The sequence below is a fragment of the Dryobates pubescens genome, chromosome 29 (assembly GCF_014839835.1).
Source record: "Dryobates pubescens isolate bDryPub1 chromosome 29, bDryPub1.pri, whole genome shotgun sequence".
Taxonomy (NCBI): Eukaryota; Metazoa; Chordata; class Aves; order Piciformes; family Picidae; genus Dryobates; species Dryobates pubescens.
Window position 1 is genome coordinate 334,171 of NC_071640.1, and position 21,636 is coordinate 355,806.

Here is a 21,636-nt window from a genome sequence, read left to right on the forward strand (position 1 = left end):
AGGTGAGTGAGCAGCTCCTGCAGGCTTGGCCTCAGCCCCTGGTCTCACTCGCCAGCTGCTCCAGGTGCTTCAGTTCCCTGGCTCCCTGCTCGGTGAAGTCAGAACTCAGCTGCCAGACTCTGACTGTGCCAGTGGCGTCCCCAGCTGCCAGGAGCTGCGGCTGCCTGCAGTTGAACTCCAGGCAGTGCACGGGGCCTTGCCCCACAGACTGCTCCATGGACACGGCAGGCTTCTGGGAGCTCTTCCCCAGGTCAAAGAGGTGCACGACTCCTGCAAACAGAACCACTTGGTAGGTAGCAGCAGGTGAGTGGCCACTGCTCTGTACCTCAGCTCTCTTTGTAACTCATTTCCCCTTCCTTCCGAGTTGCCCTCGCTGCAGCCAGGCCTGAAACCAGCTTGCCAAATGCTGCGGAATCTCCATGCTTTAACTCAAAAAGGTTTGGGCAGTTTCCTAGGGAGGTTCTTGTCTTAAACCATTAGCTCTGGAAGGAGATGGCAAAACTAAGGCTGCTGGACGAGTGCTAGCCACAGGAATCTGACCTTGTTACATCCCTGAACAGCAACAGCAGTAAAGGTAGCAGAGGACAGCGAGGGCCCAAAGCCTTGCTGGTTAGAAATGCCTCATGTCCCTCTGTGCACAGGGCAGCCATAGTTGCTGTGTTCCCTGTGTCATGCCCCATACCAGTTCATCCCAGCACAGCCCTGCTCTGAGCACAGGCTGCCACTCACCTTCCCCAGCCGCAGCAGCAAAGAGCAGCGGTCGGGCTGGGGACCAGCGCACGCAGAAGAGGTACTGCTGGGACAGCTGCAGGGCCAGGAGGGGCTGGGGCTGCAGCATGGAGTGCAGGTGCACTTGGCCATCAGTCCCACAGCTCAGGAAGAGGTTCCTGGAGGAGGGAGGAAGCAAGTTAAAACCGTTGGGTTTGTTGTTAAACAAAATTCACTACAGCAGCAATCCTGGGCGGTGTTGGTGCTCTGCAGGGAGCTCAAGCTCTGGCCTGGCTTGAAGGGCTCCTCTGGGCTGAGGAGAGCTTTGTATTGCCCTCAATTACATTTAATGAGGGTTCATGGCCACAGAGCCTTGCTGGTAGGCTGGGGGCTAGGGCTGCCCAGGAACTGCTGAGCTGCAGCCAGGCATTGTCAGAGCTCTGCTTGTCTCATGCAAGTGAAACAGATCTGGGCTGTCAGCAAGTTCCACAGCGCTGTGGCCTGGGGCCTCTCCCAGGGCTGGTAGGTCAGCACGGGCGGCATCTGCCGAGGGGCAGCTCCCTCCAGCACTGGTCAGTAATGGCTTTCTCAGCCCCTCCCCTTGTCTTTAAATCCCTCTTGCCATTAAGGGCCTGGCTGAGCTCAGGAAGGTGCCAACGCTCCCAGCAGCTGCTGCTGGGTGTCAGTGGCCCTGTGCCCAGGCGCAGGGGGCAGTGTGGGCAGCGGCGCCAGAGCCAAGGGGCAGTCTGCTTCAGCGCTCGCAGGCAGGCCCCTGGGGGGCCGTTTGCAGAGTGCCCGTGGGGAGGCAGGCCCGGCCTGCAGCTTGCCTGTGGAACGGGGAGCAGCTGAGGGAGTAGACGGGCCCGGCGTGCGGGGCGAAGGCCAGCTCGGCAGGGGCCCGGCGGCACGCCGCGGCCGTGCGGCACTTGAGCGGGGAGCCGCCTTCCACACCCACCACCAGCACGCAGGGATCCAAGGGTGAGAAGGAGAGCGAGGTGACACCCACTGCTGCCTCGCCCCGGGCCAGCTGGCAGAGAGAGACAAAGCTGCTGTGAGCTGGGGGCAGCCAGGCCGGCTGCAGCCGAGGATTTTGGAGTGGGAACAGAGCTGGGGATCAGGGGCAGTGTGGATGCCCAGAGAGGCTTTTCCTGCCCTGTGGGCTCCAGCTCGTTCCTGTCACAGCTGCTGGCCTCACCTTCCTCAGCTGGGCGCTGCGTGGGAGCTGCGCCGCCTCCAGGGTGAAGCCCCCGGCCGGGGCCAGGCGCCCCTCTTGCTCCTGCCACGCCAGCACCTTCCCGTCCGGCGCGGCGCTCCACAGCCGCGGGCGGCCCTGCTGCCGGCCCTCGGGCACCCAGCTGACCTGTCCCGAACAGCAGGAGCTCGTCACAGGGGCACTCCCACAGCTGCCAGGCCCCTGCCTGCAGCATGCAGCCCCTTGTCCTGCCAGGACCATGCGTGGGCAGCGCCAGGCAGCAGCCAGGGACCCTGGATCCCAACCAGTCCCTGCCAGGAGCCGGCTTGCAGACACAGGTGCCAGGACAGAACATGGCTCGAATGTCTGGGACTGAATCCTGTGCTGCAGGGGCTGGGGTTCCCCTGCCATCACTCCTGAGATGTGGTGGTCACAGCATTCAGCCTCCAACAGCAGCATCTCCCTGACCTTCAGAAGAGAAACTGCTCAGGGTGCCCTGAGCCACAGGGCTCCATAAGGAGAGAAGCCATCAGGAAGCCAGAGCCTGCTGTGCTTGGAGCACAGCAGTCAGCTTCCAGCCAGGGATCAGGGCCACTTTGCCACTTGTTTTGACATAGCCACAAGCCTTGTTAGCTGCACCAGTGAACAGGGCACAGGCCTGCTCTGCCCACCCCACACAGCAAGAACTCGAGTTCAGCAAAAGCCTGCTCAGGAGCCTGACCTGGGGACAAAGCAGCCAGCAAGAGAGGCCACAACTGCTGCCACGTCCCAGCAGCCCACTGTGGATGTTACCTGATAGACAGGCTCAGTGTGAGTGTCATCTGTCATCCCTGTCCTCCAGACCACAGGGTCTTCTGTTCTGCTGGTGTCCCACACCACCAGCTCCCCACTGAAAAGGCCACCTGAAAGGACAAAGACCACGGAAGGGCTCACAGCTGGGCACAAATGCCCAGATGAAGCCATGCTGGAAGCAGGCCTGCCAGCTGCCAAGGACTGGTGCACAGGAGCACAGTGCTCCTGCTGTACCCATGGACACCCAGAGCTGAGCTGCCTTCTCCACCTCCCCGAGCAGGGGATGCACATACAGATGGCACTGGAAAAGCAGCAAGCATGCAGCTGCTGCTGCTGAGCTGCCTTCCTCAGCCTGAGGAGCTGCACACACTGTAACTGCTGTGAGCAATCTCAGGCAGAGCTGAGAGACAAAAGCTGATCCCAGCTGGCAGAACTAAGAGCAGGCGCTGAGGTGAGAGCAATCTACCAGCAAGCAGCGATGGCTGGGAGGGGTGGAAAGCCAGGGACATGACGGAGCTGGGAACATCCACCACGAGGTCTGGGCGCTGTGGGTTCAATCCTCTCCTCTCCAGATTCCAGGTGCAAACATAGGACTTTGCTGTGCTCCAATCCCCATCTTCCAAGCTGGAGGAGAGAAAGCCACAGCTTGCCCTGTTTGTCCTGCAGCCAGTCCCAGTCCAGCAGAGCTCTGGGGTTCCCCATGGGCCATCAAACCTGCTGCTTTGTGGCTGAAGGGAAAAGCGAGGTGAGGAAACTCCTCTGCAGGTCAGTGCATGTGCAGGATGCCTCAGTGCCTAGCAGGACACACTGCAGCCACTGAGCCTCAGACAACTGACTCAATGCCCCAAGGGCAGCCACAGAGAACCACATTCCAATCTGGAGTGCAGGGCAGCAAGGCACAGGCCAGTCTGCCCTGCCCCGTGCGGCCACGGACACCCTTCGTGCCGGAGCTTTTCGCACCAGCAGCAGGAAGGGACTGAAGGCAGCAGCAGGGCCAGAAAGGAGAGGCTGCTGCAGACACTTCTTAGATTTGATGTTTTGCCCTGGTTTCAGAAATCTTTAGCTTTGCCAGCAGGTGCCCAAGGCAGCAGGCACCTGCATGAGTGGGGGCCAGCTTCAACCAGGGTGCAGAGAGCCACACTGACCACCATGGCCTCTAGTGCCAATGAGCACACACTGCCAGCCCTCACCCCTCTGCACTTGCACCTGAAGGGCAGCTGCTCTTCACAGTTCCTTTCCAAACAGAATCTATCCAGAAACAAATCAGTGCAAGTGCAGCTGTCCCCTTCTGGGGCAGGGAAGAAGAAGCAAAAGCTGTGACTTAAAACTGCCCTGAACTATTTCCCTTGCAGAAGGGGTGGGTGTCTAGGTCACTACTGCAGAGACAGCAAACGTGCACAGAACTGAGGCAGGCTGAGCCCTCAGGTGACCCTCAGCTGTGCTCAGCCCCTGCAGACACTCACTGGCCATAGGAGCAGGCAACAACAGCTCCTGTTGCGTTCCACGAGACGCTGGTGACCTGCAGCTTCTGCTGCTGGGCCTCTGGGTACGAGAGCCTGTGCAGGCACAGCACCTGCAAGAGAGAGCTCCAGGACAATCATCTCCTAACACAGGCAAGTGAGATCTCCACGCCCCTGCACATGCCCTCAGGGTCCCACCACTGGCTTCCCTCTGCCCAAGCAGCAGAGACACCTGTGAAAATGTTGGATTCCTACTGGGAAAGCCCCCCCCAGCACAAGTCCCTGCCCAACTGCCACGCACAGTCAGCTGCCCCCAGCCTGCACCCCTCAGGGCTGCACAGCTCTGCAACTCCCAGGGCAGTCTGGGACTCTGCCCGGGGCGAGGCAGAGCCCTGCCTGCAGATGCTCCTAGGTACCTGCCAGGGTGCCATGCTCTAACCAGGCTGCTCAAAGCTGCAGGTAAGACTACACCAATTGTAGGCTTCCTTCTCACAGAGCTGCTGCAACACAGTCACTAGCAGGAAGAACTGAGCAAGGGAGAGAGCTGGAGGAAAGAACAACTCCTAACCTCCAACTATTGCACTCTGTCAAGGACACCCACAGCAGAAGGAGACAGACCTGGCCTGAGAGCCACCACAGCCAGCTCTGCTTGGGCAGGAGCAACAATCTGAACTCTATCAGCTTACTGTTTTGTTCTGCTCTCTCCAGTTCACTCCAAAGCCATCAAAGGCATGGCTTTTCCAGTTCTTATTTAGCTCTTTGATAACAGCACTCTCCACTCTCTGGAGGAAGGAGAGGAGGCCAGTGTCATCCACCTGGACTTCTTGCTGGAAGCCCTGGGCAGCATCCCTCTGCTGATCTGTCTGCGCAGCAGCATCTTGGCTGGTATGGGACTGCACTGCAGCTTCTGCTGTGGAGATTTTCCCAGTCTGGCAGCTTTTCTAGTGAAAGAAGACAGACATTCTGTAATCCAAACAGACACCAAAAGTGCTGTACAAAATATCCAAAGCACCTTCCCCTTCTGGCCTTTCACAGAGACATTCAAGCACGTTTGCACAGTTCTGGTTCATGGGTAAAAGCAAGATGCCTCCACTGATGTATTTGTGAAAGCCACACGATATGATCCGAGCCAGAGGTGCCCAAATGCAGGCTCAGGCTCCACAGCGCGGAATGTGGACCAAGGGCAAGCCAAGAGGCAGGGAGCCCCCAGAGGAGCAGCCAACACAGACACACCGGCAGGCGCTGCGCCATCAGCGCTCAAACTACCCTCTTGTGGCAGCCGCACGTGTTTGTCAGCTTGTATAAAGGGCCGAAATTAGCAACAGGCTGCAAAGGGCTGCAAACCGGCAGAGGCAGCAGGCCTACACCGGCGCCGCGGGCCCACCCGCACCGGCAGCCAGCCGGCATGCAAACTTCCCGCGGGGAAGGGCTCCATTGAGGGCCGAGATGGAGCAGCGAGGCCTGCGAAGGGCACGGAAGGAACAAGTCGAGGCTCGGCGGCTCTTTTAACAGGACCGGAGGGAAGGCGCAGTTCGCCGCTGCTCCGACGGCCGGGCCAGCCCCTCGCGGCGGTGTAACAGCGCCGAGCGGGGCCGAGCCCCCGAGGGCGGCCTGAGGTTTCTTACCGCCTCACAGCAAGTGCTCCGTGCGCTTCTCCACAACGACTCCACGTTGGCGCCCGGCGCCGTCCCGTCTGCGAACATGGCAGCGAGCAAGGCCGCGCCAGCCGAGCTCCCGCCGCCGGCTCCGCGGGGCCCCGTGAGAGCCGGTGAGGCGCTGCGAGATGACGTCACTCCGAGCGACGGGGCCGCCGGGCGGGCACCATGTTGGGGAAGGGCACGGAGCGTCCGTGCTGGGCGCGAATTGCTCCGTGTGGGAGAGGGGCACCGGCCGGCACCCGTGTGAATGCTGCTGTTCTTGTGGGGCCTCCTCCTTCCCTTTCGGTCTCCCCACCGCCCCGCCGGGAGCACGAGTGGCAGCGCAGGCGGGAAGGCGCTGGTGCTGCCAGGAGCCAAGATGGCGCCGGGACGCGTTGGGTGGGGGCCACAAAGGCGCGCGGGGGGGCTGCGGAGGGCCGGGCTCGGCAGCGCGCGCTGCGGCCCTGCCGGCCGCGGCCGTCGCCGAGAGCCTCCAGCGGCGCTGCTCGGACACAGGCCGGGGCCGCGCTCCGGAGCCGTCCGGAGGCGGTGCGGGATGCACACGTGTGAGCGGCGCCGCTGTCGTTCGCAGACGGGACCGGCGCTTGCCGGAGAATGTGGCAGAGGGGGCGGCTCCCGGCGTGCCTGCGGCGCCCGGTGCCGTGTGCCTGCCTCGGGTCTGCCCTGCCGCCTTTCGGTGGCGCTGTCGCGGCCGTTTGCGTGGGAGTGACTCCCGCCGCTCTCCGAGCTCGCTGCACGCAGCTGGGCAGCTCCCCGGACAGGTCCCCGGGCAGCCGGCACCGCCGGAGCGCTGTCATCTGCCCTGGGTGCGGACACCGCTGGCAGCGGCTGTGCTGCCGTACCGGAGCAGCCGCTGCTGGCACCGCGTCCTTGCGGCTGAGGGCATGGCTGTGCCTAGCGCTTCTCTGATTGTAACTCCACTGGAACAATCCGGTGATGAACACGGAAGCTAAGTTTAGCCCTGGCATAAGCAGGGCCGGGTTTCAGCACATCAACAGCATTTCCCTACATCGAGCCTTGTCTCTTCCCGGCGTGGCAGTATCAGACGTGTGGATGTTGCTAGCTTGCCATAGTCAGACTGCAGTGGAAATGGAGTAAAATCGGTGACTATTGGAAGAGGCTGTTCAGAGCCTGAGGCTAAGCAGGCTCCTGGAAGCAGCTGCTGTTACCGCAGTGCTCACCTCTGCTTTGTCCTCCGTGTTTCAGGCGAGAAAAGTGTTGAAAGTAGGAGCAAGAGAGGACTGAGGTAGAGCAGTGTGGGGAGAAGCACTGAGATAGAGCTGTAAGGGTCAGTGTCAACGCAGTGCCCAGGGCCGAGGACACAGTGTCCATGGAGGCAGCCAGGTGCTCAGTACCTTAGTGAGGGTTCAAGTCCTTGCATGGATTCTGAGTTACCTCAGGCTGCATGAATCCTGCAGCTCTTGCTACTCCAGTGCCATTTGTACAGGGCTCAGGCACTTCCTCTGACCTGCTTCTGTTGCTGTGCCTCAAACACTGTGCCCTTTCTGCTCTGAAAACTCCACTTTCAGGTCAGGCTGCCTCCTTGCTGAGGTTCTGTGACACCCAGAGCCATGACAGCATTCTAGAATCTGAGGAGAGCTGGAGGGTCCTTAGTGCTGTGGGCACGATTCCTTGCACTGCCCTGTTGGCATTCCTTCAGGGATGGCACTCAGACAAAGGGTTGAGCCAAGCGCAGCCCAGGGGAGGAGCTGCTCTGTGGCAGGTGTCAGAGAGCCACCACCATAGGGGCACAGGCACCATGCTGGGGGGTTTGGAGTGGCAAGAGCTAGCACAGGGCCAGGAGCCATGGCATAGAAGAGGGGCATCTGTGAGAGAATCTGCTCAGGGCCTCCTTTCTGCCTCTTGTGGTGCTGCCAGCTCAGTGGCAGCTGGGAGCCTCCCCCTCAGATGGAGATGGTGCTGCCAGGATGGTGACTGGCAGTGCCTCTCCTTCCTGCTGAGTCTGGAGCACTGTGCCTACTGCCTCGGCCTGGCAGTAGGGGCACAGGCTGGGACACCATGCTTGGAGGGCAGCTGCCCTTCTGCAGCTCTGCCAACACGACCGATCTCATTGCACCCCATGGTAACCACGTCTGGCTAGAGGGGGTTGATCTGTGCACCCATTTATCAGCTCCTGGCATATCTGTGGTGTCTCATCCCTGCCTTCCTGTTGTCCTTGTCCCTCTTGTGGGCTGAAACTTGTCCTATTCTTGGTAGCAGTTGTGGAAGCCTGGATAACTAAAGGCATTTTCATTTTGCTCCCTCTAGCCTGACAGACCCTGCTGATGCCACAGCCTGCGCCGAAGGTGCAGTCACTGCAGGGGAGCTGCATCTCGAGGAAGAGCCTCAGGTCTTCAGCATTTGCAGGGCCCAGGGGAACTTGCTGCAGTGCTGGGATGTGACAGGAGGCAATTTATAAGGAATTAACTCTGACAGGCACTTTATAAAGCTGATTTTCAAAGATCTCTGCACTAAAGATGTGTTAATGAGGGTACCGAGGCTTCCTAGTTAATTATATTAGCATCTCTTTGTAACTCTGCGGCGGCAGCGCCTGGCTGACGTTTCAATAGCAGTCTGGGAGTGCTCTTTGTGCTGATTATCCAGGAGTACAGCGATACCTTAGCTCCCAGAGGGCAACCTTGCATCTGAGTATCTCTATGGATTGCAAGACCCCTTGGATCTCAGGAAGAAAAAGGCCCTGAAGGAGACCCTGCAGGAAACTGAATGGATGTCAGTGAAATTTCTCTAGTTCAGATATGGACTCTCCTCCCCTTTCATTTCTCCCTTCCCTCCCCCGCTCCCTTCCCACCGTGCTGGTCCTCTCACAAGGCTTAGGAACAGCAACAGCCGGCACTCCCTGACTGTCCACTGCAGAGCTCTAGAGGGAGAGCTGTCCCGAGCAGAGAGCCCTACAAGCAGGGAACGTTCTCACTTCTTGGCTTTGCCCTGCGCCAGCCCCGGCGCTGCCCGAGCCCCGGGAGCATGAGCGAGGTCACAGCTCTCCATGTGGGCTCTGCTCTGCCCCTTGCAAGGGCAGCTGGAATGTCGCAGTTCCTCCGCTGCAAACACACAGGGTTAAAGGTTCCTTCCTTCGTGTGTTTTCTGGGAGATGCTGGTTTGGAATCCGAGCGGGGAAGGCTGACTTTCTGTCAGTGATCTCTGTGCCACCCGAGGTGGCAGAGCTGCTGCTTTCTTCCCTGGTATCTTCCACTCGCTTGTGTTCATTTAAACAAAGCTTAGCAGGAACTTGTTGCTGTTTTTTCACACGTTGCAATTGCAGCCCTGCCATGGCTGGCCTGAGTTCAAGGCAGTTTAACACCTAAGTAAGCAAGACTTAGGGAACCCAATCCTTCCTCTTTCTTTGCTCATTGCTGCTTTCCTGGGACCCTCTCTCTTCTAGCACTGTTCATGCATCAGCACCAGGGAACCAGATCAGAGTACCTGAGGTAAAAATAAATGAGCTTTATGGGGACCATTTCCAGTTTAAATTGGTTTTGTGACTCGGTTTAACGTGGGACTACACCAAAAACCCTGCACTGGCACAATGCAGGGACAGCATGGAGGGGAAGAGGGGAGGCTGTGTGGTGGGGAATGCACGAGTGGGAGCTCCACCCAAATAGACTTGTCAAACTATGTCCTGGAAGGCTTCACATCCTGCCAAGCCAGAGCCACCTCTGCCCTGTGTGCAGGCAGCACCTTGTGCACAGGGCTCACAGGCACACAGCTCTGGGTTCTCACAGCTGTTGCAGTACCAAACCAAAGGAGTGTTCCTCCAGACTGACACAATTAGCCAAACTCCACTTGCAGATCTTCACTGCTGGCAACTCCTGCAGCATTTTGTGCAGCTGAAGTTGGAGACTCCTGAGCTGTGGGGAGGGTACCCCTGGCACTCACCTCACCAGCAGCACAGAATCACTTTGCTCCCCCAGCTGTTGCTGTTTCCCTAGATTATTTTTAATGAGCTTTGGCACTCTCAGGTGGCAGCAATCATGTGTGCAGTGTATTGTGATAGCAACACCTGGATGTGTCAGATCCCTACAGATTTCCCTCTTTTTTGTTTCACCTTTTCTGTCGTTAAACTCCTACACAAGACTCCAGAGACACTGCAACTGTTTGATGCCAACTGCTGTGCTGGCTGCACACTGAGCAGTGGGCAGGAGACTAACTGGGGAGATAGAGGTGACTGCCTCTGAGAGCCCAAATGCCAAGAGTGCTCTGGTAACAGGGGAGCTCTGTAGTGGTTCCCACAAATCCAGCTGCCCCTTGGCACTGAGGCCATGGTGGAACACAGAGTGCAGTGCCAGTCACTGCTGCTGTCCCGAGGGAGCAAATCTGGAAGCTGTGTTTAGGATTGAGCAAGAATGTCCCTGCTGTAGGACTGAGGAGATGAGAAATAGGAGGTTCAGGGATTGGCCAGAATTACAATCCTGGAAAGCAAATGTTTATCAATTGCCTTTGTAGAAATGCTGGCTTAATTCCCAAGAGGGAAATGTCCAAGAGGGAGAGGCTCCTCTGAAAGGTCCTTGCAGGAGAACCCACAAGCACCGCATCTGCTTTCCCCCAGTCTTCCAGGGTGCTCTGCTCCTGCTGCTTAGTGATCCCAGAATCAGCACTTGTTGCAATTTCTAGCACTGTAACCTCCATGAAGCCTTACCCATATCTCTTGTGTCTCATTAGGTGTCCTCTGCCCTAGCTGTGAGGGGACGATGGCCTCTCTTGCACACCTTGGAAGAGAAACAGGAGTGGAACGTTCCTGAGCAGCCTCAGGCCTGCACAGCTCATGTCTCCTGCCCAGGACTCTTCCAGGCTTCACTGACTTGCAATTTAAGTTTTTCAAGAATATTTTGATTGCCTCTACTCTGGGCACAAGTGTTAGAGGAGCATGCAGCTCTTCACAGATTCCAGGGAAGGGTTCTGGTGAGTTACAAAAGCTGCTACAGCAAAAAGTAAAGATCAGCTTTAGGAGCTGCATCTGATGGAACCCTGGCTGAAAACACCCAGCTGGAATCACTGGATTGATTCAGCTGCAGAGTTAGTTGTTCCCTGTCATGTGCTCCCGAGCCTCCATCCTCTTCAAGGGCAGCTACCAGCCCAGCACTTTCCTCTGAGGGTTTGAACGACACCGTGAGGGCTCGAGGAGGACTCTCCTGTCGGGATGGAACCGCTGGGCTCCAAGGTGAGTGCCCGTCTGGGGAGGTCTGTGACCAGTGGGGGTGGATAAACAGTTGGAGGGGAGGTGTGTGCCTGTTTAATGTTTGTGCCAAGCTGCCTCTCTAGGGTCACAGAGCCTCGGCAGCTCCTGGGGGCTGTCAAACTGATTACACACAGCACAGCAGCCGCTGTGTCTGCCTGCTGCTTGTAGCAAGCACTGATACGCTGCTCAGAGCCTCCTATCGACTGCAGGCTTCTGGCTGCTTGCAGCCCTCAGCTCACTGCTGTACGGAGCCATTTGGTCTCTTCTCCCAGGCAACCAGCACCAGAACAAGAGGACACAGTCTCAAGCTGTGCCAGGGGAAGTTTAGGCTCGAGGTGAGGAGAAAGTTCTTCACAAAGAGAGTTGTTGGGATGTGCTGCCCAGGGAGGCGGTGGAGTCACCATCCCTGGAGGTGTTAAAAAAGGGATTGGATGTGGCACTTGAAGCCATGGTTTGGTAGTCAGGAGGTCTTGGGTGACAGGTTGGACTTGATGATCTTTGAGGTCTTTTCCAACCTTATTGATTCCATGATTCTATGAAAGCTCTCATGGACCATGAAATTCTGCCTCACACTCCAAGGAGGAATCTTCACTCCTAAAGCAGGGGCAGGGCCTGCAGGGTCTTTGTGGAAGGCAAGGCTCTGGCACAGACCTGCAACTGTTATGCACTCAGCTGCATGTCAGCAGTGGTAAAACTGCCCCTGGGTTAGGTCTCTCTGCAGCAGCTTCTGTGAAGGCTGTGAGATTCTTTGGGACAAGAGGCTCTACAAGTCTACGTTGCTGTGAATTCTCTTGACTTGCATGGTTCATGTGTGCCCACCTGGCACTGCAGCAGACACTGCCCTTTGTCATTCCTCACTGTGCTGGAGAGGGCCAGGCACAGCTTCTGCTCTCACTTGCCCAGTCTGGGGTTCATGCTCAACATTTACAGCTGGCCTGAGACTCCAGAAACTAGGCATGGCTACCAGTGGTGTCTCTTGTCCTGAGACACTGGAAGATCTGAACTTTCACATTCAGGAGCAACTCAGAAGCTCTCTTTGTTCAACTGCTGAGAAACATCTGCAGCTCCTGCTGCACCCTGTGCAAACTCTCAGACCAGTGATGACCATGAGCTGCTGCCAATCCCCCACAGATCCCAAAGGTACAGAAAGGAGAACCAACACCACCTGCTTCATTTGTCTGACAAAGTGGCTGCCACCCATCAGGCAGCGTCAGAGAACCCCTGAGCCCGACAGATGCCACAGCCAGCAGCATCCTGCCACTTGAGTGTGCATCCTGAAGTTCAGGCAGAAGCAGGAACACAGAGGGAAAAGAGCTGCCTGTGACATGGGCAGCACAGCTGCTGGGACTGCAGCTACAGTTCAGAGACTGTGCTGTTGTGGTTGCTGTAACCAGAGCTGAGAGGAGTCTTGCAGGAAGGTGAGGGGGGAGGAGGACACCACTCTCCAAGTGCATTCACCCCCTCCTGCATCCTAGGATTGGAACAGTGCATTTTTGCTTCTCAACAGTTACTCAAGGACTGAAAGTGCCCTAGAGGTTAGTTTCAGATAAGGACAAACATTAGAAAACAGTGAAAGGAAGTAACTGAATATTTATCAATGACACCTTTAGGCTCTGGGGCTGGTTTTTCTGTTTGGTTATGGTCTCAGAGATACTAAAGACAGCCACACACATAAGGATCAGATGGTGTTTCTGAAAAGCTCGTGTAGCAGCAGGCAGCTCACTGGAACCAGGCTTTATACCACCTGGATACTACTTTTCTTCCTGTGTAATGAACCCACCTGGGCTCTGGGGCACCTACGCAGAGGAGCAGCTTCAGGCTGAGCTGAAGGTTGTGCTGCTGCTTCACAAATATTTGAGCTGTGTTCCTCCTGAGCATACTGCTCACAGAGCAGCCAGAGCACACAGCAACCCAGTTCAGCTGCAGCCACCTCCTGCCTTCCTCCCATCCTTCTGATGGTCTGAGAGCAACTCTAACTCAGCAGTTTGGGTTTACTCCTTTATTTCTCTGAGACTGCAGAGAGGGCATCGCTCTGTGAGCTGCCATCAGGTTCTCTGAGCCTGTGAGCAGCTGTTTGGAGACCACTCATCCAGTGTACCCAGGTATTTTGTGCTTCAAATGTGATTATACTTTGTTCCTTTTAATAGTAATATATCCTGAATATCCATGCCTTTCTTGATGGTAGCTAGCTGCAGGGTTGAATAAAGAGATCATGGGAATGTTTTTAAGAGCACCACAGTTAGTCATTACTTGACTCCAGATACCTCAGGGGATCGCCTTAACCACGTCCCGCAGGAAGACCCAGCAATTCACAGAGCACACTTGGGAGATGCTGCTTGGAGTTTACCTTGTCTGAACGTGAAGATATCCACAGCAGCTGACACCCAAATGAACTGACCCTGGGAGACACAGCGGACGAGAGCAGCTCCCTCCCGGCGGTGGGCTTCGGGAAGGCCTGCAGATATCCCTCTGGGGGAGGATTTGGTGATCCTGCGTTTCTGAAGCCGTGATGCTTTGGTTGCCTTTCGTGGCCAGCAGCTGAGAGCACTCAGGACTCTCAGAGTGCTCAGGACTGTGGCTGGAAGCAGGGGACCGAGGGGCGGCAGCTCTTCTCCCTTGCTGCTTGCATGGGGAAGCACAATACAAATCGTGGGCTTGTGACAGCCATTGTGGGTGGCAATGGAAGTAAAGACAAAGCTGGTGGGAAGTGACAGCTGGAAATACAAAAGAAAAAGCAATCGGGATTTGGAAGCAACAGGTGGGAGCAGGTGCTGGAAAATGCTCTGAGGCAGGAACAAAGCCAGGCCTTGTGAGCGAGTCCAGTGGAAAGGCAACTTGCAGAGACAGACAACGAAGCGCCCAGGGAGGTGATAAGGACAGAGTGAGATCAGCCACCAAAGGCAGGTCCCTGCCTCACGCAGGCTGCGCTCGCTGCTGCACAGCAGGGCTCAGCTGTCGGGAACAGGCTGCCTGCTTGACAGGGAAGCGCCTGGGCCGCTGCTTTAGGAGGAGCAGAGAGCAGGCTGCGGCCGTGACGCTGCACCGAGCTGTGCCCTGACAGGTGGAGAGGGACAGAAGAGTTATTTAAAGTCATCCTCGCCGGCTGCAGTGGCAGGTGGCTGGCAGGGCCTGGGCGCCATGACCTCCGCGGCAGCCGTGTGCGCTGGATGTGACTGACAGGGCCACTGTGCCCTCAGCACCCAACGCCTGCAGTGGTTGCTCCGGGCCGAGCTCCGGCCAGAGGCGGCCGCGCAGTCGGACGGAGGCTGCCGTGTCCCCAGCGCACGGATGGGCGGGCACACGACTCCCCTCCAGGCACCGGGTGCTGGGGCTGGTCCTGAGGGGGCAGGCCGCGGGGCTGGGGTCGGCACCGTTTGCGCTGAGCCGGGTCCCAATCCCGCCCTCGACCGCAGCCAGCGGGGCCTGCCCTGAGGCAGCTCCGTGGCGGGGCCGGGAGGGGTCGCGCGCGCCTCGAGGGCAGCGCGCGCGGGGAGACGCGCGCCACTCCTCCGCACGCACACCTGCGCGCGCCGCCGCCCTTCCCCAGACTCGCGCGCTGTCCTCTGTCTCCCCGCGGCCAGCCCCGCCCCCTCCCGCGAGGCCGCTAGGCGCGACCAATGGGCTCTCAGCGTGGGGCGGCCGGCGGGGGCGGGGCCGCGGGGCCTCCTCTCTGCGCCTGCGTGCGAGCCGCCCGCGGAGAGGGGGCGGGGCCGGCGCCGGCGCACAGCGTGCGCTCGCCCTCTCTCGTGGGGGGGCGCGGAGCGCGCCTGCGCCGCCCGCCGCCCGCCGCCCAGCGCCCGCGGGGGGGAGCCCCCGGCGCCTGCGCGCTGCCGCCGCCGTCCCCCCCGTGCCCCCGAGCGGGGCCTCTGCGCCTGCGCGCCGCGCTGCCCGCCCCTCGCCAGCAGCAGCAGCAGGAGGAGGCGGCGGCGGTGGTGATTCTGGCTGTGGAGAGCGTGAGGCAGTGCGAGCGCCGCTGCCGCCCCCTGTTATCCGGGAGCCGCAGGTCCGGGCGGAGGGAGGCCGGAGCGTGCCGGCGGCGGAGGGTGCCAGAGCGGCGGTGGCAGCAGCGGCAGCAGGAGGAGTCTGTGCCCGGCCCCCCCCCCCCCCTCCCCCTCCGCTCAGTCCCGTTACAGCCCCCCTCCCTCCGCGCTCCGCTCCGCAGCCACCAACATGTCGGCGCCGGCGGCCAAAGTCAGTAAGAAGGAGCTGAACTCCAACCACGATGGGGCCGACGAGACCTCAGGTGAGGCCGCGCCGGGGGCGGGAAGGGAATGGCGGCAGCCGCCGCGGCCTCCGCCTCGCACCGCGCCGCACCGACCGCCATTTTCCCCAGCCACACGGGCCGCGGCCGGGCCGGAGGCGGGAAGAGCGCGGGGTCGGCCGGGCGGATGTGCAGGCCCCAGCGGCGGCAGGAGGAGGCCATGTTAGCGCCCTTTTGTCTCCGCTCCCCGGCCCGGCCTCCTTCCCCACGGGCGCAGGCGGGGCCGGGCGGGGGGCGCTGCGGCCTTGGCGGAGCAGCGGGACCCCCCCACCCCCCCTCCCGGAGCAGCATCCGCGGAGCCTCATTGTGCTCCGCCGCCGCCGCCATGATGCTTCGCCGCCTCCTGCTCTCGGCGCCGCCGCAGCCGCGTGGTGCTGCCCCGCCGCGCCGGGATGGAGCCGCGCCGGGGCCCGCCCGCCCGCCGACCCACGCGGTGCTCGCGCGCGCGGCACGGCGGTGGAGCGGCCCGCGCCGGCCCCACGTGCGGCCGCAGCCCCGACGCCGTATTTAAAGGTCGCCGCGCCGCGGGTCTCCTCCCGGCCGCCGCCGCGGGCAGAGCGCAGCGCGCTGCCTCCGCCGCCAGACCCGCTCGCACACGTGCTGACCGCGCGCGGCCGCCCCGCCGCCGCGGGGAAGGGACGAGCGGGGAGGGCTGTCCCCGAGCGCGGGCTGCGCCCCGCGGGAGCAGCGAGCGCCCCGCGCCGCCGCTTCCCGCTGCCTTCGTTCAGCCCGGTCGGTGAGCGCTCCCGGGGCACAGCGCGGCCGGGCTCCGCCGGGGTGAAGTTCCGAGTAGAAAATCCCTGCCGAATGGCACCGGGAAGCTTTGTCGGCCCGCACCCGCCCTTGCCACCCTGCCCCGCGGATTCTAGGCGGCGGCGTGGTTTCCATTGAGGCTTCTGCCCTCCTAAAGGATTTTGTGTTCTTTCGGATGCGTTGCTCTCAGCAGACAGGGCTTTTTAATGCTTTTTAATTAAATTCTTCCTAATCTGCCCGGATTGACTTCTTTAAGTTGACTTGAAAAACCGTAGGGGAGGGTCAGCTCTCATTCCCGGGGTAAACTTGCTCTTGGGTGTCCATTCTCCGAATTTCCCAGCACTCAGCCGTGGCACTCAGGGGCAGCTTTAATGTTTGAGGGATTTCACAGGAATATCAGTGTGCTTCAAAAGGAAAGGACTAGGAGTGGGCTCGAGTGAAACCTCCAGGTGATGTCAGACTTGAAGGGATTTTGATGCCTTTTCATTTGTTTTTCAGAAAAAGAGCAACAGGAAGCAATTGAACACATTGATGAAGTACAGAATGAAATAGACAGGTAAACACCAACAGACTTCTGAGCTGTTTCAGCTGAAATCAAAACTGTAACTTCCAAAAACCTAAATATTTACCACTGTAAGCACTTGGGTTTAGTTCTCCCTCACTTTAAACTTTGCCAGGATACATTTGTGTCCTGACTGGGTGGGATGTAAGAGGTGGATAGGAAATTGGAAGAAGTATCTTTGTTTCTTGTTTAACTGCTAACTTGAAGCCTGGTACTTGAATTTAAAGTGAATTGTAGTAATTTTGGTGACAGAGGTTTATTTCTTGCTGTTTTTCTCAGTTAATACCTTTGCAGGTTGCAAAAGTATTTTCATGTCTGTAAGCAGAACCACAGCTTGACTGGAAGGTTACCTTGTATTGCACTTTCAGAGTTGGATATTTATCTGCCTCTGCAGTGCTACACAAAACGTGTCAGTGAAGCTCTGGTCTCTGTGCCAAGGCTCTGTGGGTTCTGTGTGGGCATTTGCCTGAGCCTTATCTCCCTGCAGACTGCCCGACCAAGGCCACAGGCTGCTGAGGCTCTGGCCATGGGAAGCTGCTGCAGTATCAGAGCCCAGCCTTCAGATGTTCCTGTGTGGGGTGCAGGGTGGCTTTGCTGCTGCTCTCTGCCTGCCCAGAAGCTGGGCAGCAGCAGGTGGTGTGGCTTGTGGCTGTCTTTGGCACACAAAACATTGAAGAGGTGAAGTTCTGCTTGCACAGAGCAGGGTCTGTCCCTGGGGCAGGGCTGCAGCACACAGCCTGTGCTTTCTGTGGGGCCAGGGCGTCGCCTCTGGGGTGCGTTTCATGGTGGTTACAAGCCCGGGCCTCGTCCTGCCCGAGGGGCCTCCCTTGCTGGATGTGGCAGACTGGTCCGGTCAGGCCCTCCCAAGGCTCAGCTGACTGCTGCTGAGGAGCCTCGGGAGCGTGGTGCCTGTGCTGTGGCCAAGGTGGCTCTCTGTTGCAGACTGAATGAACAAGCCAGTGAGGAAATCTTGAAAGTAGAACAGAAATACAACAAACTCCGCCAGCCATTCTTCCAGAAGAGGTCAGAGCTGATCGCCAAAATCCCCAACTTCTGGGTAACAACATTTGTCAACCACCCACAAGGTATGTCCCTGACACCCCCCAGCCCTCGCTCCTCCTCTGGGCCTGCAGCTCTGGCTGTGTGCAGGCTCCCCCCGGCCTGCAGCACGTCTGCAGGGGGCTGTTGGCCAGAGGAGCATCTTGTTGGTTGGAATCCCATGGCTGGGCTTCTTCCTGTTTTGGGGGGGGCAGGCTCCCCACTTCTCTTCCTTAATGGGGCTCTTGAAAAGGAAAACCCAAGGATGCTAGTTTGAGGCTTTTAATTGGAGGTGAGCTCCTTTGGGCTCTTGACAACAGACTTGGAGAGGACAGAACAAGTTTGTGGTTGCTTAGGCAGGGCAGACCACAGCTGTTCCAGAGAGAGGGGTTGGTGTGTGCAGGCATCTGCTGCTGCTGCTAACACGGAGCCCCAAGAAGCCAATGTGGTGTCCCCCCCTCAGGAAATGCCAATAGTCTGATGGGCCACAAGCAGCTGGGCAGATGTCTTGCTCTTCAGCTCTTGCTTGCTCTCAGTTGCCTGTATCTCCTCTGCATGAGGCATGTTGGGTGCTTTAATGTGGGGCTCCTGGTTCTGTCCTAGTATCTGCACTGCTGGGAGAAGAGGATGAGGAGGCACTGCATTACCTGACCAGAGTCGAGGTGACAGAATTTGAAGACATCAAATCAGGTTACAGAATAGATTTTGTAAGTGCTCCAAGTCCCTCCTTCACTGGGGGGTTTCCTGCTGGCTCGTGGGTGGTTACTCGTGGGTTGGTTGTAGGTTCATCTCCTCAGGTGTCTGTTTAGTGCCAGGTGTGACCTGGTGTGTGCCTTTGCACTGGGTGGGTTCTAACTCTTTGCTTTCCACTCTGCAGTATTTTGATGAGAATCCATACTTTGAAAACAAAGTTCTCTCCAAAGAGTTTCACCTCAATGAAAGTGGAGACCCATCTTCAAAATCAACTGAGATCAAATGGAAATCTGGGAAGGTGGGTGTGCTCCTGGGGGGTGGCTGCTGCTCTCTACCATTGCTTTGTCTTCCTTTTCCCTTTTTGTTCTGTGCTGAAGCTGCTTTGTCCTCCCTTTTCTCTCTCAGCCTGCTCTGCCCTTCTGTGCACACTGGGCTCGTGTCTGTCTCTGTTCATTGAGCACCACCAATAAAGCAGTGCAGGCACGAGAGCAGGCTGTCTCTGGCAGGCTCTGTTCCAAGGACAGCAGGTCTGGGGGGGGTCTGACAGGGGATGTGATTTAGTTTGGGCTTTTCCCTTTCCTCGGCTTCATTTCCAGCCCCATCACTGGAGAAGCCACAGCAGTGGGGATGCCTTTTCAGCCTGCTCAGACATCCTCTGCTGTTAGCTTCTCTAGAAGCTGGGATCTTTCCTGTGGTCCTGAAGCCTTTCAATGAGTATTTAAGAGAGCTGAGAGCTGCTGTTGAGTAATTTTGTTTTCAGACTTGGCAAACAGGTTGCTGCAAACAGTAAACTTGTGGGGTGAGGTGGAGGGTGCAGGACTCAGCTACCTTCCTGTGACCACTTTTTAGGCTAAGAAGGGCAGAGCTTGGAGGTGTGGATGGGATGGAGTGGTGCTCACATTGTGTGTAGGTGGCAGCTGCTCTCAGAACAGCGTTTAGCCATTATGGCATCCTTAAAGCTCAGTCTGTCATTAAACATTTGTCCTGCTCGTGCTGCCCTGTGGCAGGGGAACAACCCAAACACGAGGCCCCCTGGACTTTCAGTATTGCAGGGGAGCTTTTGCTCTTCCCTGGTGTTCACCGCAGACGCAGGTGGCCGTGGTGGCTTTTCTGTCATTTGCTCCAGATCCTTCTTAAAGGCTTCTCCCTGCAGAAGGGAGTGGCAGGTGACTTCTTGTGGTGGTTCAGAGAAGTAGGTTTCTTTGTGGTGCTTATGAAGCCAGGTGAGCATTACTCAGCCACTTCTTAGGGAACTCCTTCACTTTCTTCTCAGGATCTGACAAAACGTTCAAGTCAGACACAGAACAAAGCCAGCAGGAAGAGGCAGCATGAAGAGCCAGAAAGCTTCTTCACCTGGTTCACTGACCACTCTGATGCAGGGGCTGATGAGCTAGGAGAAGTCATCAAGGATGACATCTGGCCCAACCCACTGCAGTACTACTTGGTGAGTCCAGCCCCGGGCCACTGGGCAGGGGCAGCGCTGGGCAGGGGCAGCGCTGGGCAGGGGCAGCGCTGGGCAGGTGCTGCTGACCCCAGGCAGTTTGGTCACTGTTGGTAACACCACACCTGTGTCCCTAAGGTTCCTGATATGGATGATGAAGAAGGGGAGGGAGAGGAGGATGATGACGATGATGAAGAGGAAGAAGGATTGGAAGATATTGATGAAGAAGGAGATGAAGATGAGGGGGAGGAAGATGAAGATGATGATGAGGGAGAGGAAGGAGAGGTGAGTAATCCTATGCGTCTCATCTGGTGTGTAAGAATCAGATACAAGAAAGGGTCCCCTGGGGGCACTGAGCCCCTGTCACAGAGGTGGAACAGTTCTTTGTATGACTGCTGGCACGGGCTTGGGAGGGGGAAGCAGAGCTGTCAGCACCTGAGGCTGTGTACAGGAGACAGTGGCTAGAAGTAGCTGCACTCAGTTTGCTTTGGAGGAGCTGGGATCTCTCACAGCAGAATGTTCCCTTGTTAGTGGACGTTGCAGTAAGGTTTTACTTGCCAGTAGCTCCTCCTGATGCATCCAGTCCTGCTACCCCACACCTGCTGGCTCATTCCTGCTTGTGGCCAGCACAGCTCAGGCTCTGGGGTTCAGGAGCTGGCCACGTCCTGTGGCAGCAGGCAGGGTTCCAGTGTCTCTGCTTCTCCTGGTGTGTGAATCCCAGCAGCAAAACACAACTTGTACTGAGGCAGGACTGCTGTGGGCACCAGGGTGCTGGGCTCCATTGTGCCACCTAGAACCTGGCATCTGAAGCGTTCTGTTCTTGGGGGTTTAAAAGGAGGGGGAGAAAGATGAGCCCTTCACTGTGTGTTCAGCGTGGACCCATGCTGTCAGTTTTGTTGAGCCATCCAGCTCCCAACTGGTTTCCATGTGGATTTGTGCTCACAGGCAGTGCTGCTCAGCAGGGGCAGAGGGCACGGCACCAGCCGCTGCGGGCGGCGCTGCCAGGCAGGGGAAGGTGCCGGTGCCTGGGCTTGGAGCTCCTGATGGCTGCAGCCCAGTGACTGAGTTTTCATTGTTGCTTCTCTTTCCACAGGAGGATGAAGGAGAGGATGACTGATTGAACACTGATGGATTCCAAACCCCCTTTTTACCTTTTTAATTTTTCTCCAGTCCCTGGGAGCAAGTTGCTGTCTTTTTTTTCTCGTGCTCAGTCGCCTTGTTCTCTTGAGGTCTCTTTTTCTCTCCTCTACACCATGGTTCACAATTTATTTTGGGGGGAATACCTTGAGCAGAATACAGTGGAAGAGAATCTACCAGTTTCTGTTTCAAGTTCATTTTTATCCCTTTCTGTCTCAAAACAAAAAACTGTTTATGGAATCAACACACCATGTTCTGTGGGAAAAAAGAAAACCTTCTGCTCCCTTCACTGCTGGAAGCTGAAGAGTGCTAGGCCCCTGTGTAGTAGTGCATAGAATCTAGCTTTTTTCCTCCTTTCTCTGTATATTGGGCTCAGAGATTACACTGTGTCTCTATGTGAATATGGACAGTTAGCATTTACCAACATGTATCTGTCTACTCTCTCTTGTTTAAAAAAAAAGAAAAAAACTAAAAAAAAAAAAAAACCAACAAAAAAAAAAAACCAGCTGGGGTTCTAGAAGGGCAGGGGGGGGTGTGGATGGCTGGGGGGGGTCCGTGGGCATTTTGACAACATGGCTTCTTCTCCTTTGGCATGTTTGATTGTGATGTTTAACAAACATCCCTGCAGTTTCAGATGACACTTTTAAAATGAAATCTTCTCCTAATGATCAATTTGAGCCCTGCCACTTGATGGAGAATCAGCAGAACCTGTAGGATCTGATTTGGAATTGCCATTCTCTTATTGTA

At 57.5% G+C, this 21,636-nt stretch overlaps 2 protein-coding genes across 2 annotated transcripts; one reads left to right on the plus strand and one right to left on the minus strand.

Annotated features, from left to right (window-relative positions):
* Window positions 1–26: 26 nt before the first annotated feature.
* DYNC2I2 (dynein 2 intermediate chain 2) lies at window positions 27–5,900 on the minus strand. The gene is made up of 9 exons (XM_054174289.1): window positions 5,778–5,900; window positions 4,839–5,093; window positions 4,156–4,265; window positions 3,159–3,316; window positions 2,693–2,802; window positions 1,904–2,068; window positions 1,536–1,735; window positions 730–887; window positions 27–270 (listed from the first exon to the last, which is right to left on the minus strand). Exons 1-9 carry the CDS (start codon window positions 5,853–5,855, stop codon window positions 32–34), a joined length of 1,473 nt encoding a protein of 490 aa, XP_054030264.1. The 5' UTR covers window positions 5,856–5,900; the 3' UTR covers window positions 27–31.
* An 8,980-nt stretch (window positions 5,901–14,880) lies between these two features.
* On the plus strand, window positions 14,881–21,365 carry SET (SET nuclear proto-oncogene). Its single transcript, XM_054174287.1, has 8 exons — window positions 14,881–15,247; window positions 16,517–16,574; window positions 17,523–17,665; window positions 18,222–18,325; window positions 18,496–18,609; window positions 19,585–19,755; window positions 19,891–20,037; window positions 20,846–21,365. The coding sequence occupies exons 1-8, from the start codon at window positions 15,175–15,177 to the stop codon at window positions 20,867–20,869; spliced, it is 834 nt and encodes a 277-aa protein (XP_054030262.1). The 5' UTR covers window positions 14,881–15,174; the 3' UTR covers window positions 20,870–21,365.
* The last annotated feature ends 271 nt before the right edge of the window (window positions 21,366–21,636 follow it).

Coding starts and splice junctions, on each gene's coding strand:
- DYNC2I2 (XM_054174289.1), bottom strand. CDS start 5,855: ATGTTCGCAGACGGGACGGCGCCGGGCGCCAACGTGGAGTCGTTGTGG. Junction 2,803..3,158: donor CCAGCCATCGCTGCTTGCTG/GTAGATTGCTCT, acceptor TTGTCCTTTCAG/GTGGCCTTTTCAGTGGGGAG. Junction 888..1,535: donor AGCTGCTCCCCGTTCCACAG/GCAAGCTGCAGG, acceptor TCCCTCCTCCAG/GAACCTCTTCCTGAGCTGTG.
- SET (XM_054174287.1), top strand. CDS start 15,175: ATGTCGGCGCCGGCGGCCAAAGTCAGTAAGAAGGAGCTGAACTCCAAC. Junction 19,756..19,890: donor ACCCACTGCAGTACTACTTG/GTGAGTCCAGCC, acceptor TGTGTCCCTAAG/GTTCCTGATATGGATGATGA. Junction 20,038..20,845: donor ATGAGGGAGAGGAAGGAGAG/GTGAGTAATCCT, acceptor CTCTTTCCACAG/GAGGATGAAGGAGAGGATGA.